General features: G+C 50.2%; 1 protein-coding gene across 1 annotated transcript in view; it reads left to right on the top strand.

Annotated features, from left to right (window-relative positions):
• Positions 1–5,448: 5,448 nt before the first annotated feature.
• NEO1 (neogenin 1) overlaps positions 5,449–16,343 on the top strand; it is a 303,704-nt gene continuing 292,809 nt past the window's right edge. Inside the window, exon 1 of the mRNA XM_054387898.1 lies at positions 5,449–5,563. Coding sequence (XP_054243873.1) covers positions 5,449–5,563 — 115 coding nt within the window. The remainder of the gene's footprint in view (positions 5,564–16,343) is intronic.

Raw genomic sequence — 16,343 nt, forward strand, 5'->3', positions numbered from 1 at the left:
GCTCACTAAGCAGTGATTTTATTTGCTCCTCACTGTTCACTCTGTGGCCCCTGCTTTATTTACTGCACACTGTTCAAATGCTGCTCTCCAGACAGATTTATTCATTTCCTCCTGGGCTTTTCCATGGTGCTCATCACTATGGTATCCAAGTGCTTCAGGAACTCTTTAATTCATTTTCTCCCTGCTGATGTGAGAATTGGTGTTGCACTTATTTTGCAGACGAGGAACTTGGGCATCCAGACAGAACAGTAACAAAACAAAAAACACCTTTTAATTTTAGAGATGGCATTAGAAATACTCACAGCCTGATTTTGTCAGAAAACAGCACATGGCCAAGCATCTAATTTAGGCAAAAAGTTGAAGCAGTTCTCATTTGCTGCAGATCCATCTGCAAGTGCAAATCAGACTTCAAAATGTTGCATCAGGCACCTAAGGAAGTGAAGGCTGCAGACTCAGTGCATGGCTGGGGAGTCTCTGCTTTGCATCCCACAGGAGTCACAGCCTCACAATACATTAGAGGTTGGAATGAACATCAGAGATCATCCAGTCCAACCCCTACCCAAAGCAGGATTACCCAGGGTAGGTCACAGAGGCATGCATCCAGGTGGGCCTTGAAAGTCTGCAGAGAAGGAGACTCCACAACCTCTCTGGGCAGCCTGCTCCAGGCCTCCAGCACCCTCACTGGAAAGAAGTTTCTCCTCGTGTTGAGGTGAAATCTTCTATGTTCAAGCTGTTCCTTATCACTGCACACCACTGTACAGCTTGGCCCCCTCCACTTGACCCCTACCCCTCAGCTATTGATAGACATTGATCAGATCCCGTCTTAGCCTTCTCTTCTCCACACTAAACAGCCCCAGGGCTCTCAGCCTCTCTTCATAGGGGAGATGCTCAAGTCCCCTAATCATCCTCATGACTCTCTGTTGGACTCTCTCCAGCAGGTCTCTCTCTGTCTTGAACTGAGGAGCCCCAAACTGGACACAGCATTCCAGGTGTGGTCTCACCAGGGCAGACTAGAGGGGGAGAAGAACCTCCCTAGCCCTGCTGGCCACACTTTTCTTGCTGCACTCCAGGCTACCCTTGGCTCTCTTGGCCACAAGGGCACATGCAGCCCTTTCCTTAGCTGTCACCTGCTGCAGCCATAGTGCTGTGCTTGTTCTGCACTCGCCAGGTACACAAAATGCCTACATCTGATCTTCACAGGGAATGAAGGGCCGGGTGCTTAGGCACTTGCCATGCCCCCCTGAGCTTGGTTCAGCACCTGAGCCAGGCTTATCCTTCATCATTGGTAGCCTTCATGGTGGTGTCTCCTGTGTTGGGAGTGCTTTACTTTGCAGCCTGAGCTGCTGTTGTGATGTGTGTGTTTTTCTTTTCCATTTAGAGGTTAAAGTAAAGAAATTCTGAGAGATTTCAGGCGGTGTTGACATGGGTGCAGGCCATCAGCAATGTGGTAGCTTACTCTGTGTGAGGAACTGGAATGGTGTTCAGGGCTCGAAGGGGTCAGGCTATGTTCTTGGTATATTTCAGATGCCTGCTGCCAGCAGAGACATAACAGTTTTCCAGGCTGGTCTTCCTCCCTGGTCCAAATCCTGACCTTTCTGCTCTGCCTCCCTTCCTCAGTCTCTGTCTCCACTTCTACAGCACTGTCCCTAGGGAATGGGAATTCCCTCTCCCTGTCACCTTTGCTTCATCCCACACCAAGCCCTCAAGGTGGGCTGTATCTTTGCCCTGCCCCTAGGTCTCCTCTCTGCTCCCTTTTGCCCAGCAAGTTCTCCTCATCCCCATAAACATTTAATAAATGTTTATAAATATCTGAGGGCTGTCAAGAGGGAGGGGACAGGCTCTTCTCCATTGCACCCTGTGATAGGACAAGGGCTAATGGATATAAACTCCAGCACAGGAGGTTCCACCTCAACATGAGGAGGAACTTCTTCACTGTGAGGGTCCCAGAGCACTGGAACAGGCTGCCCAGAGAGGTTGTGGAGTCTCCTTCTCTGGAGCCTTTCAAGCCCCATCTGGATGTGTTCCTGTGTGACCTGTGCTAGATTCTGTGGTCCTGCTCTGGCAGGGGGGTTGGACTTGATAATCTTTGAAGGTCCCTTCCAACCCCTAACATCCTATGATCCTAACATCCTATAATAACACACTGGTCTCAATTGTCCCAAATCTTCCAGGTTTGCATATCCTTCTCCTGTCAACTTTCTGCCATTCCCAGTCTGTTTTCAAGCCTTCTCCCAACAGGCTGGCTTTCAGACTCTTGCTTATGAGCTTTGCTCTATCCTTCCCCCCAGGCAGACCCACTTTCCCCTTCCAACTCCCAGTTGCTCTCCACCTCCCCAGAGAACCTGTCTTTCTCCAGACCCTCTGTGCCTGCCAACTTACTCATCCCAGATCCAGTTCTTGTCCCTGCTGCATGTTATTCAAGGAGGTTCCTGCCCTGCATACACTCGACTGGAAGGACAGGTTCCCTGCTCACCCTTCTTACCTGCAAACTTGGCATGGTCCAGAGCTGCTGGGAACTGGAACTGCAAGTCCAGCTCCGACTCCCACAGCCTTGGGCTGTGAGGTGCTGGGTGCTGGAGAACCGCACAGCAAAGGGCTGGTGAGCACAAACGGCATTTCCAGTAGTGTGTTTCCTGGTGGGTTGTGAGGGAACACCTCTGGCAAAGTGACCATTCTTGTTTGCAGGCTCCGAGATCCTAGACAGGAGGAACCAAAGGAGAAATGTTTACAATTTAACCTGAGGTATGAACTTCAGCTGTTTAACTTTCGGCACGGTGGTTAGTCTGGCACTGTTAAAAGAGTGTCTGAAGGTGGGATTTTACGATGGGAATTGCTACCCAGCTTCAGCAGGAGTTACACTGCCAGCCCTGCCTTTTAATCAGTGCTTCCATTTCCAGTGTAAATTACAGTTCGTTGCTGGTAATCCTTCTGGCATATCAGATATCAGCCTAAGTCGGCAAGCGTGGTACGGAGCAACCCAAACATCCTTCTGAGGAGGTAATTATTCCTCTTTGGGAGAGCGCTCCGGGACATTTTTAGTGGAGGACAACCCTCCCCCCAAGCCCCCCCTTTCCCCCCTCGAATCCCCCTTGGTTTCCTGACAGAAACAGCGTGCAAAAATTCTAAACTAATGAAGCAAGTTTCCCAAGGAGGAACACTTCAGACACCTGTATTAGCTGGTACTTTGTAGTCATGTCAGCGTTTAATTAGCCGTGCAGGTCTCCGTGCGTGCAGCAGAAGGCACACCTGTGTCTGGTGTGCTGGAGTGTGGTGGCGTCTCCCTCGCCGTAAAGCCTCCAAACAAAACAAATCCGCAAATCGGGGATAATTCCGAGGGCATACTGAGCTGCCCGCATCACGAGGGGCGGCCTCGCCAGGCGCACAGAGATCAAGGCAAACGCTGCTGCGATGGGTCCGCAGTCCCCTAGCAGGAGTGGCACTGCCAGCCTCAACGCCTGTTTCTTCCTGGAACAAACGATTTTGAACTACTTTCCAAACATTTTTGCACTATAGACAGACTTGTTTTTTTTTTTTTTGGGGGGGTGCAGGAGGGAGTGGGGGGAATGCACCCGTGTTTCGCGTCTTGCCGTGCCCCAGGGGTACGGTTATCTCCCGGTTACCGCTTCCCGAGCCCTGGTGCTGCATAATTTATGCGCTGGAAGAGACGATTCAATTAGTAATAAAATGAGCAAGGGTAGCGTGCACACAGTAAAAATATAATCCAGTGGGCAACAAGCTGAGGGGGGTGGGGGGGGGGAAGTAGGGGTACACTTCATATGATTAACGAAGGAAGAATGTATATTTACAGCTCTCATTGTGTCCTTTGTAAGGCTACGGCATCCAGCAGCAAGGCTAAAGCCGGTTGGTAACGACGCAGCATTCAAATGCTGTGGATTTGAATGGCAAATGCCGTATAAAACTAATTACCCCCAGGAGGAAGAAAATAACATTTCGTTGGCCTCCTTCAAAGTATGTTTAGCCTTCCCTTCACATTTATTTATCCTTTGGTTTGAGGAACACGTTTGTTACAAAAGTCAACATCCCCAATGGAGCAGCAGAGATCTTCTCCTCCCGCCCCCCCCCAAAAAAAAAACCCCAAACCCACAACAAAACCAAAGGACAAGTTTCTGCAGGTTATTTTTACACCATCAGTGCCATTTCCCCCCATCTCTGGAGGCAGGGCTGCCGCATCTCCCCGCCGGTTCCCAGCAACACACTCCTCGCTTCGCAACTACTCCTCCGCCTCCCTGCCACATTTCCAAGGACAACCAGATCGGCTCTTCACGGTTTGCTTTTGCACGGCTTCGTGCGTGGCAGCACACAGAGATCCCGCAGCCTCGCTGGGCCGCCGCTCGGAGAGGGGAAAATAAGTTTATTTCACTGAAGGGCGAGAACTTGACTGCATCGCTGCCGTCGGTGTGAGGAGCGGCAGGCCGCCGAAACAAGCCGAAGCGCAGTGCCTGCACCGCACCTCCCCGCGTCGAGCCGCGGTGCCACCTTCTGGCTCCCCTGCGGGTCTTACCACAGAGCCGGAGGGTCCGTGCCGGCCGCAGGAGAGCGGACCCGGCCGGCTGGGACTGACCTCCTAAGGGGACTAGCCGCCCGAAGGCACGGCGGCCCGGGCCTGAAGGACGGTGGCCCGAGGGACGGCGGTATCAGGCTGAGGGGACTGACCGCCTAAGTGGCGGCGGTACCGGCCCGAGGGAACTGACCACCTGAGGGGGCGGCGACCGCGACCCGAAGTGACAGCAGCCTCGGCCCGAGAGGCCCTGAAGGCCCATGGCCCCCGGCACAGCGGCCTGAAGGCACTCCCCTGCTTCAGGCTGCTCCCGACCCCCCTCCTGTCGCCGCCTTTCCCCGCCGGCGGGGGCGCGGCGCAGGCTCGCGCGCAGGCGCGGTGATCGCGCGGCCGGGCGGGAGCGCGCACACCTGCGCGGGGGAGTGGCGGCGGCGGGCGGCCGGGGGGGACGTTGTGTGGGCGGTGGGAGCGCGTGCGCGCCGACCCCCGCCCGGCCGGGAGCGGTGGGAGGGGAGGAGCGCGCGGGGCGCATGCGCGCGCGGGGGGCGGGCTCGGGTTTGTGTGTGTGTGTGCGGGGGGAGGGCGTGTGTAAGGGGGGGGCGGGAGCGAGGGAGGGGAGGAGCGCGCGGCGAGCGCCCCTCTGGCTCCGTGCGAGGCAGCGGCGGAGCCCGGCGCTGGGACCGGCCCGCGATGGAGTGAGCACGGCCGTTCCCGCCCGCCCGCTCTCCTCGCTGGCCACTCTCCGGGGCGGCTGCGTGAACCCCGCCGCCCGGCTGAGGGCCGCCTCCCTCGGGGTGCCGCAGGGGCGCAGCCCGGCGGAGGAGCGGCGGAGCGCGCCCCGGCCGGCAGGCAAGGCAGGAGAAGCTCCCCCCGGGGGGGAGGAGGGGCTGGCGCTGGGTGCCCGGCTGCCGGGCGCGGGGAGCGGAGAGATGGCGGCGGGGAGAGCCCGGCGGCTCCTCGGTTCCCTTTGGATCGCCCTTCTGCTCGGGCAGCCGGACCCGGCCGCCGCCGCCGCTCGGAGCAGCTCCCAAAGCCTTCTCACAGGTAAGGAGCCGGGGCAGAGTGTGAAAGCCGCGGCGCCGGGCGCCGAGGAGGTGGCGGCGGCGGCGGCGGCGGCGTCGCGGGGAAGAGGGGACGGGGGTGTGAGGGAGCGGCCGGGGGCGGTGGCGGGCGCTGAGGGGGCTTGCGGCGGAGCTGGGGGAGCCCCCGGCGGAGCCTTTGGGCGCCTCAGCGCGGTGGGGCTGGCGGCCTGGGAGAGCCCGAGGGAGGGCGGCGAACGGCGGCGGCTGCCGGTGCTGCCGGGTCCCCTCCGGTTGCAGGAGCCGGGACGGCGTGGGCGGTGGAGCGCGCACCAGCAGAGGCCACTGCACACCTCCGTAAGCGGGTGTGGAGCCCTGCCGGCGCCTGGCCCGGGGGAGGCAAGAGGCACCTGAAGCCCCTTGCTACAGCCTCAATCACCTGTGCGCCCTGCGCTTCTCGCCGTCCGTGGGCTGGAGCACGCCCGGAATGAGCAGGGGACCTCAGCCTGCAGACCTGGCGAGCGTTGTTGGAGCTGGTGGGGACCCGTGAGCAGAGAGGCGATGACAGACAACCTGTGGAGAGAGGGGAACTTGCCTGGAAACTGTGCCGCAATGGCCCAGAAACGAGCGGTCTGGCAGCGGTTCAGCCGCTGTGGTTCTCACACCTTTTACCATTGTTACCTTTAATGATCCATTATTGAATCCTGGTTTTTTATAGGCTACGAAAAAAACATAATCTCCTCCAGATGAAGCACGGTGTGCAGACCGGGAGGCTTTCTTCTGAGAGCCCCTTAATGCTGGAGAAAGCTCTCTAGTTTTGCAGTAACGCTGCCTGCTCCTTTTGCAAAACATTGGCTTTAAAAAGTAACTTTTTTTTTTTCTCCTTTTTTTTCCTCCTGGTCAGCTACTAGTAGAGAGCTTGAAAGAAAAATCTGCTCCTCAATGTTGAATGCTGGGATTTATTTGTATTTATTTTTTTTAATGTACTCCCCTGTAGATTAAGTCCTGGTATTTAAAAGCAAGCTTTGTACAAGTGGGATTTGGAGAAAAAAAACCCCTGACCTGCTGGTTTATAGCAACTTGGCAAGGAGAGAGTGGTTAAACTGATCTTTAAATGATGTAATTACCCTGTTTCAAATCATGTTAGGCAGTAAGGGTGCTCTCAGCTTAGATACCCCTGGTGTAAACCATGCAGGCTGACTCCTGTTGACAGGGAGTACAGTTTATTCCCTTTGCAGGTTCTAGGTATGAAGCAGATTATTTTTTTGCTTTCCTTTTGATAAATATTGTACTTGGATTCAAAGATCTCCAGAGTGTGTGTAACAGATAAGTTTACTTTTTTTGATGTGTAAGCTCTAGCCACGTGATGATTCTTTGTCAGTATTTACTGCTCTGCTGACAGCTCACTGTAGTTACAGTCCTGCTGCTCGCTCCTTTATGGCTTGAGGAAATCACATTGGCAAGGTGAGGTTTTATCTGCTGAAGCCAAAGGTGTGAGTTAAGTCAGCAAAGGGGGGGAGTGATGGGCTGAAACATGTGAAATAAAACCTGCAGTGAAGCTGGCTACAGGGATTTGGGAGCATCGTTGTGGAAATTTGGAAGTTCTGGTGAACTCCTACTCTGCTCACCCTCTTTTGTGGGAAGACAGGCAGGCAGGCACTGTCCTGTTTCACCCCTGGGAAGAACCAGGAGCTGGGCTTTCCCTGACCCTGAGGCTGTTTGCAGCAGTTGTTTAGAGGGAATAACTGAGTAGGGAGAGGTGTTTTTGAGTGCCTGAATGGAGATGAGGTACTTCATGCATAGTGGATGAGCTTCATTGTAATTCACACTATTTTCTGCCTGGTCACTACTATTTTTTACTTAAATAGAGGATGTTTGACACATGCTTTCACATTTGGCTGGTGGGAGAGGGACATTCAAGTTCCTCCCTGCTCGAAGGAGTGCTGATGTTCCACCTCATGCATGAAAGTGTTGCCCTTTGTGTTTTACACGGGGAGCTGATGGTACCTCTTCTGACGCATGTTTTGTGAAGCTCAAGCTCTTAGTGTGCTCAGATGAGTCTTAAAAGGTTGGTGTAAAGGACCAGAGAGGCAGAGGAACACCAGGTTCTAGGTCCAGGTGGAGGTATAGCTGTGAGCCTGGTGGCTTGGCTTGTCAAGGCTGTAGGCTGCTATGTCCACAGTGGCAGGTTTTTAATGCAAAACCCATCCTCTGGCCTTTTGGTGTTGGTAAAGATAACATAAATGAGCAGAAGTTAGAGATTTGGAAGTCCATGTTTGTTGTATGTAGCCCTTTCAGTGACATCTGATGCCATCTATAAATAGCCAGGCATTGCTCTCTAAGGAAGAAGAGAGTGTAGCTGAATTATTTTAGGAAAAATCTGTATAATTGACTTTATTTGTGTATCTGTAAACACCAGTGTGTTTCCTGGGCTATTTGGTTGATTTGCAAATAAAGTAGAAGCTACTGATTGCAGAATTAGGAGAATTTTTCACTTAGAAAAAGCGACTAAAGCCTTCCAGCCCTCAAATCAGTAGTAAGGAACAAGCATTGAATTAAGTTAAATCTTGCCTCTTGGAACTGTTTGCAACTGACTTGAGATGAAAGTAAAAACTTTGATCTATATAGGATTAGATTATTAAGAATAAAATTGAAACTAGTGCTGCTTTTAAGCCTTAGTAGAACATCTGTGGCAACCTGTATGCAGCAGTAAGGTGGTAAATTAGGATATTCAGAAGTGGGAAGGGTGTTCTGGCTCCTCCTGCCTTCTTACAAAGACAGGCTGAGGGAGTTGGGGTTGTTGAGCCTGGAAAAGAGGAGGCTCTTGGGACACCTAATAGCAGCCTTCCAGTACCTGAAGGGGGCTACAAGAGGGATGGAGAGAGACTGTTTGCAAAGTAGCGATAGGATGAGGGGAATGGCTTCAAGCTAGAGCAGAGCAAATTTAGATTGGACGTTAGGAACAGGTTCTGCACCATGAGTGTGCTGGAACACTGGAAGGGGTTGCCTGGGGAGGTGGTTGTGGTCCCATCCCCGGAGCTATTCAAGGTGACGCTCAAGAGGGCTCTGGGCAGCCTGATCCAGTGGACGATGTCCCTGCTGAGCGCAGAGGGGGTTGGACTGGATGGCTTTTGGAGGACCCTTCCAACCCAGACCCATTCTATGATTCTTGAAGTCTATGGAATCAATGTGTGTGGTGGTGTTAAAGGTTAAGCTGGGTGGGCCTGAAATCTGAATGAGGTGGTGGCCATGAAAGCTGCACAAGGCTCCCCAGTCTGTTCTTCTGAGCAGCATGTTGATTGCAGACCACTGGTGCAGGGTGTGCTGCTGTGGAGGAGGCTTCTTCTCTGGGGTACAAGTGGTGTATGGAAAGCTGCAGATGATGGGAGTGTGGATCATCTGGGTTCCTTAGAAACAGAAGGTCATGATTTGTTTCTGGTTTGTATGTGCTTCTTCATTATTTCTAAATATATCCCAGGTTAAAAATAGAGTAGAAATATCCAGGGCTCAGTTACATCCCAAGTCACTTCAGCACGGGGCTCCAGCTGATCCTCCTCGATCGCAGTCAGCCTGCGTCCTGGATGCAGCAGTTTGATTGCCTACAGCTCCTGTGGTGTGCAGAGGCCAGCCCTGCTGCCTGTGCACGTGTGTCAACAGCAGCAGTGTGAAGCTGGGTGGGTGCTGGAGCATGGTTTTGGTGAGGGTGAGCTGTTGTTCCAAGAACCTGTGAGCCCAGGTGCCTTTCAACGTGGGTTGTGGTGCTGCGTTGTTGTGTTGCTTGACCTCAGCTGGAAGTGTCTAAGTTGCATATGGCTTTTGCAGCCTGGGTTTGGTTAGTTAGTCATCTTGATAACTAGCATTTCAGTGTAAAACCTGCAAGTGTTGTACCTAATATCACACTGAAAAACAGCAAACAGAAATGGTAATTTTTTTAATAGATAAGTAAAAAAAACACCACTTGGCTAAGTTGCCTCTTGCTAACTTATAGAATCATAGAATTGTCAGGGTGGAAGGGGCCTCAAGGATCAGCCAGTTCCAATCCCCCTGCCATGGACAGGGACACCTCACACTAGGATCAGGTTGCTCAGAGCCACATCCAGGTTGCAGTTGCTCAGAGCCTGAAAAACCTCCAGGGATGAGGTTTCCACCACATCCCTGGGCAACCTGTGCCAGTGTCTCACCACCCTCATGGGGAAGAACTTCTTCCTAACATCCAATCTGAATCTTCCCATTTCCATTTTTGCTCTATTCCCCCAGTCCTATCACTCCCTGACACCCTAAAAAGTCCTTCCCCAGCTTTCCTGGAGCCCCCTTCAGATCCTGGAAGGCCACAAGAAGGTCTCCTGGGAGCCTTCTCTTCTCCAGACAGCAGCCCCAACTCTCTCAGTCTGTCTGCGTAGCAGAGCAGCTCCAGCCCTCTGCTCATCCTTGTGGCCATTGTCTGGACACCTTCCAGCAGATCCCTATCCTTCTTGTAATAGGGGATAACTTAGCAAAGCCATTTCAGTTAATTGCAGTAGATGTTTCTTTATAAAAATGAGGCTGTTTGGTTATTTCTTGTCACTTAGAGCTGGCCGACCTTCGACCAGAGCTGCTCAGAGAGATCTGAAAACAGTGCAGGCACCTAACTGCAGCTCAGTGCATTGCCAAGAGGAGGAGGGCAATAAGAAGTCACAGTGGAAATTGTGGGAGTTAGGAAAACTACACAAGAGCAATACCATTTGTTTGCTACCCTTTGCTTCCAAACTATAAAACCATTTAACTTGTGCAACAGCAACCTGGCCTGAGGATGATAGAGGCTTTGAAAGGACATTTTTGCCCCATCACTGGTTTGGCATGGGAGTGTTGATGTGTGCTGGTGTTTGTTGCTGACTGTTCCAAATGTGCAGGGTTTTTGTAAGTGCAGGATTTTTCCAATTTCACTCTGCCTTGGCTGTGAGGAGGTAGAACTGAAACTCTTGCCAGTAAGTAATTAGTGCTCATTTCCCACAAGAAAGCTGTTCTAGTGTCCATCAGTGGAAATGAGACTTCATTCTGCTTCTGCTTAACCCATTTGTAGGGATTTTCATGAACTTCAGTAGGAGAAATCAGCTGTCTGCAGGGCCAAGATGGCAATTTCATAGGATCACAGAGTTGTTTCAGTTGGAAAAGACCTCCACGATTGAGTCCAACTGTCAACCCAACACCACTATGGCCATTAAATCATGTCCCCAAGTGCACAGGTTTCTGGAACACTTCCAGGGTTGGGGACTCCATCACTCCCTGGCAGCCTGTTCCAATCCCTGCCCACTCTTGAAGCAAAGAAATGTTACTTGTTCTCAAACCTAACCCTCCCCTGGCACAATTTCAGGCCATGTCCTCTCCTTCTGTCCCCTGATACTAGGCAGAAGAGCCCAACCCTACCTCACTGCAACCTCCTTTCAGGGAGCTGTGGAGAGCAATGAGGTCTCCCCTTACTCTCCGTTTCCCCAGACTGAACACCCCCAGGTTCCTCAGCTGCTCCTCATCAGCCCTGTGCTCCAGACCCTTCCCCAGCTTTGTTGCCCTTCTGATGCATTCAACTTGAGTGCTAGGTACAGAGCAGGTTTCTTTCCTTTTGGCTGAGTGGGAAGAGTGGTGGTTCAAGCCCTGCAAAGCTTAGCCCACTGTGTGGAAACAGCAGCTGATGCAGTGAGCTCTGCTTGTTTAGCCTGGGTGCTGTCTCAGGAATTCAGGGGGCTGAAATAGATCTCTACACCTGGAATAGTTCAGGATAGTGCTCTGAAGTTATTGATCTTAAAAAAAGAGCAAATCAGCCCTTAATAGAGAAAATGTCTCAGTGCTGTGGAAACCAGGATTATATTTTACTGATTGGATGCTATTGATTTCGTTCTCCAGTTAAATTGGCAGGATGAAAGTGGTAATCCTGTTTAATTCCATAGGCATAGAGAAGCACAGTTTAGGGGTGTGGAGGTGCAGAGCTCTGTAGGACAGTGGCAGCCCTGGCTTTTTCTGCTCTGAGGTGCTATAAGTGTTTTTTAATTTGCTTTTACTGTTTAATATTCATGCAGAAGAGAGTACTTAATTTTACAAAGCAAGCAGGCTATCAGTTTGTGATAAATCCTTTTCACATGGCTTAAACCAGCTTTTTATTTGTTTATTTTTTTGAAATTAAAGCTGCCCTTACTAAAGGGAGTGAAGGAACTGGCAGCATTCTGTTGGTCATCTTCTTTGGGAGTTAGGGTAGTTCTGTGGAGGGTGTAACAGCCGTAAGAGAGAATCAGAGAATCATTTTGGTTAGACGAGGCCTTTAAGTCCAACTGTTAACCCAACACTGCCAGGTCACCACCTCTACATGTTTTTTAAATCCTTCCAGGGATGGTGACTCCACTGCTCTGGGCAGCCTGTTCCAGGGCTTATCCTAGAGTCCAGCCTATACCTGCCCTGGCACAACTTGAGGCTGTTTCCTCTTCTCCTGTTGCTTAAGAGAAGACCCTGATCCCCACTTTGCTCCAGCCTCCTTCCAGGGAGTTGTATCACAGAATTGTCAGGGTTGGAAGGGACCTCAAGGATTATCTAGTTCCAAACCCCCTGCCATGGGCAGGGGTACCTCAAACTACAGCAGGTTGCCCAGAGCCACATCCAGCCTGGCCTTAAAAACCTCCAGGGATGAGGCTTCCACCACCTCCCTGGGCAACCTGTTCCAGTGTCTCCCCACCCTCAAAGTGAAGAACTTCTTAATGTCTAATCTAAGTCTACCCTCCTCTACAGAAGAGAGTGAGGTCTCCCCTGAGCCTCCTTTTCTCAAGGCTGAATGACTCTCTTTCCTTTAGCCACTCATCAAAACTGCTCCAGATTCCCTTCTTGTTCTTTAGACCCTTCCCCAGCTTTGTCCTTCTCTGGACCTGCTCCAGCACCTCAATGTCCTCCTTGCAGTGAGGGGCACAAAACTAATCCTAGTATTTGAGGTGTGGCCTCGCCAGTGCCCGCTCTAGGGGGATGAACATGTTTGAGTTGTGTAGGGAACGAAGACATTCAATGTCTAATTTTAATGAAGAATATATTTAATGTCTCTTTCACAATCTGATTAAGTAGTAAAAAGGGTTTATTTTTGTATGCTGGAACTAGGCAATATCCCTGCAGCCTTTGCTCCTGGATGCTTTGGGATGCTTGAAAGGGGTTGGATGTGTTGGGAGAAAAAACATTTACCTCTGAAGGTGCTGTTCAGAAGGGGCTGTCTAACCCAGGCACTTGCTAGGCTCCAGATGCTTAGGTAGGTATTTTGTTGGGGTCATTCACTGATTCTCATTGCTAGCCTGGGAACTTTGCCAGTTTACCTTAGGTTTGCTGCTGTGATGTGACCAAGACTTGAGTGTGGCATTTTCAGAAGGGATCTGTGGTGTGACTGGGGTCTGTTCTTCCTGTACTTGCCTTCTGGTTTTTGTAGTGAGTGAGGAAAAAAAAAAACCTCTTGAGTTGGTGAGTTGCTCTAGAAGGAGTGCCCTACATGTTGGAGCTGTTTTCCTTCCAGCTGCATCCTTCCGTGCATGTTAGCAGTGAATTCTCTTTGCTGTGAAGCAGTTTGTACTGCTGCCCACTAACTGACTGTGCTCATCACCACTGAAGAAATGCTTGTGCTCTGTGTGCTGGATTTCTTCATTTGCAAATGTTTATCTATTTATCATTCTCCTAGTCCATTAGCTAGGTGCTGGCTGGTGTTAATGACTTGCTTTTGCTGGTGTGAATTTAGATGATTCATTTCTGTCTCATCAAAGCACAGCGGCTCAGTGGTTTGTGGTATCCTCTAGTAACACAGTTTTGTCCAGAGGGCTGTTCCAAGTGGAAAAGGTGTTCTGTGGAAAAGGTCTTCTGTAGGTGTTTCAAGTGGAAAAGGTCCCTTCCAACCTCTAATGTACTGTGATACTGTGATTAAATTGCCCACTGTCAGAGAACTGGAGTATGCTGCTGTCCTTTGTAGTTAAGTGAGGTTAGACAGAAGATTTTTTCACAGTGAGAACAGTCAGACATTGGAATCATCTCCCAGGGGAAGCAGTGGATTCCCCTGCATTGGGCAATTTAAAGACTCAGCTTGAGAGGGTGCTAGGCCAGCTCATTTAATTGGCCAAGAAAGCCAGTGGTATCCTGGAGTGCATCAAGAAAAGTGTGTCCAGCAGGTCGAGGGAGGTTCTTCTGCCCCTCTGCTCTTCCCTGATGAGACCACACCTGGAATACTGTGTCCAGTTTTGGGCTTCCCAGTTCAAGAGAGACAGAGGCCTGCTGGAGAAAATCCAGGGGAGAGCCGTGAGGATGATCAGGGGACTTGAGCATCTCCCCTGTGAAGAGAGACTGAGAGCCCTGGGGCTGTTTAGTGTGGAGAGAAGAAGGCTGAGAGGGATCTGATCAATGTCTATCAATAGCTGAGGGGTGGGGGTCAAGTGGAGGGGGGCAAGCTCTTTGGTGGTGCACAGTAATAAGACAAGGAACAGTGGGTACAAGCTTAAACAAAGAAGATTTCACCTCCACACGAGGAGAAACTTCTTTCCAGTGAGGGTGCTGGAGGCCTGGAGCAGGCTGCCCAGAGAGGTTGTGGAGTCTCCTTCTGGAGACTTTCAAGGCCCACCTGGATGTGTTCCTCTGTGACCTGCCCTGGGTGATCCTGCTTTTGGCAGGAGGGTTGGACTCGATCCCTGGAGGTCCCTTCCAACCTCTAGCATTCTGTGATTTAATCTACACTATCACTTGGACAAGGTTGATCCTTGGGGTCCCTTCCAACTCTGCATTCTGTGATTCCTGAAGATTTTAATGAATTCACCCATATAGGAGTGGGTCTTGCTGTGTTTATGGCCAGCTTCAGAGTGTGTTTGTTTCTAGCTTTCTGCCCCTCCATGTATATGAGCTCTTAATATTTTACCTTTGTTTTTATTTGATGTCTTTTTTGTATGTCTTGGAGCTGTTGTGTTTTGTGCCACTGGGTCAAAGCATCTGTCAGTAGCCAGCAGAATTGTCTTGCATTATTATTCTACTTTGATAAATGTAGCTTGTTTGATGTGCTTTTAGCTTTTTTGACATGTGTCTAATGGTAATGTTTACCCAGAGGGGAATAATGCAGTGCTGCTGGTGTTCTGTAGTTGGAGGTTTGGACCAGTATAGGCTGAACTGGGTGTTTCTTGCCTAGTAAAACACCTAAAGCAGGCTTCACATAGTTTGGAAAAGACGTTTTGCTTCCATTTATTTAGTGTTCTGCATGTGGTTTACAGCCAGGTATTGAAGAGTGTTCCTGCTGTACAAGTTTTATTTTAGTATTTTCTTTACTGTTGTAATTTTGAACCATGGAAAAATCCAAGTTTCCTCCTCATACAGTTTTCAGTTTACAGCCAACTATTGATGAGTGTTCTTTCTTTATAAGTTTTGGTTTATTTAGTATTTTCTATACTATAGTATTTTGAGCCATGGAAATCTAAGATTCCTTCTCAGGCCCCTGTGACTCTGAATGAATGTAATATTTTTATGTCTGACATAGCACTTCCCACAATACTGTCTTGGAAGTGAAAACTGTCTGTGATCATTTTGGCCCCACGGATTTCTCTCTTCTCTTCCTTTTGGCACAGACACCTTTGTGCTACTGACAGCACTAACAGGCTGGAGTGCTTGGAGGCAACTTCCAGCTTTTTTCAGCTCTGGGTTTTCACTGTAATGGTCCAGTAGTTTGCTTCCACTTGGGCTGAGCTGGAGTCAAGTACTCCTGGCTCAGTTTCATCCTTCTGTGTTTTCCTCTGTAGTTAATGAACCTGAACATCTCTTCTTAACACCGCTCTGTGGTTCCTGCATTGAAACCTTGGAATGTGACTGCACTGAGAAGGGAAGAGCCACAAATAGAGATGCTGGGATACTCTTTCTAAAAGTAGATCAGGCTGCCAAAAGTCACTGAAGTCATTAGACCTGTGATGGCTTTTAAGATCCCTGGGTTGTGTATTGAAAAGCAGAGTACAGCTTTCATTCTGCATTTTCAGGGGCTGCTGTAGAACAACTGCATGAAACCTGTGGCTGTTGTAGTGTTGTTACATGGCAGAGGGGAAAGCTGGGGTTAAGAAGAAGGTGAAAATTCATTTATAAATCCTAATAGAATCATAGAATTGTCAGGGTTGGAAGGGACCTCAAGGCTCAGCCAGTTCCAACCCCTCCTGCCATGGGCAAGGACACCTCACACTACAGCAGGTTGCTCAGAGCCACATCCAGTCTGGCCTTAAAAACCTCCAGGGATGAGGCTTCTACCATCTCCCTGGGCAACCTCTTCCAGTCTCCCACCACCCTTCTGGTGAGGAATTTCTTCCTACCATCCAATCTGGATCTACCCATTTCTATTTTTTTTTTCATTCACCCTAGCCATATCATTACCTGACACCCTAAAAAGTCCCTCCCCAGCTTTCTTGCCCGCCCCCTTAAGATACTGTTCCTGGAAAAATTATTTATAAATCCTAATGTTGCTGTTTGACAACAGGCAAGGAGGGAAGTGGAAGAGAACTGGAAATAAAGGAAAAATACATCCAGAAATGTGGGATTTTTTTTTTTTTTTTGGTGTGGTAGGACACCTAAATAGTTTGCAGTGTGCTCTGTGCAGCTGGAATTGGCCTTTTTGGTGCTGGGCTGTCAGTGCTCTGGTTGCAGAAAGTGCAGATATTTTGTTATCAGTTTGTGAATCTTTTGTTGGAGATGTGCCTGGGCAGACACGAAGCATGGCAGACAACAAGCCGCTGCCAAATGTTAATCCTATTTCCGTGTGTTTAGTTTCAGCATTTCAAGCTGGCAGTGCCAGTAAGAGGAGGAGG

Source organism: Indicator indicator, chromosome 16, assembly GCF_027791375.1.
Source record: "Indicator indicator isolate 239-I01 chromosome 16, UM_Iind_1.1, whole genome shotgun sequence".
Taxonomy (NCBI): Eukaryota; Metazoa; Chordata; class Aves; order Piciformes; family Indicatoridae; genus Indicator; species Indicator indicator.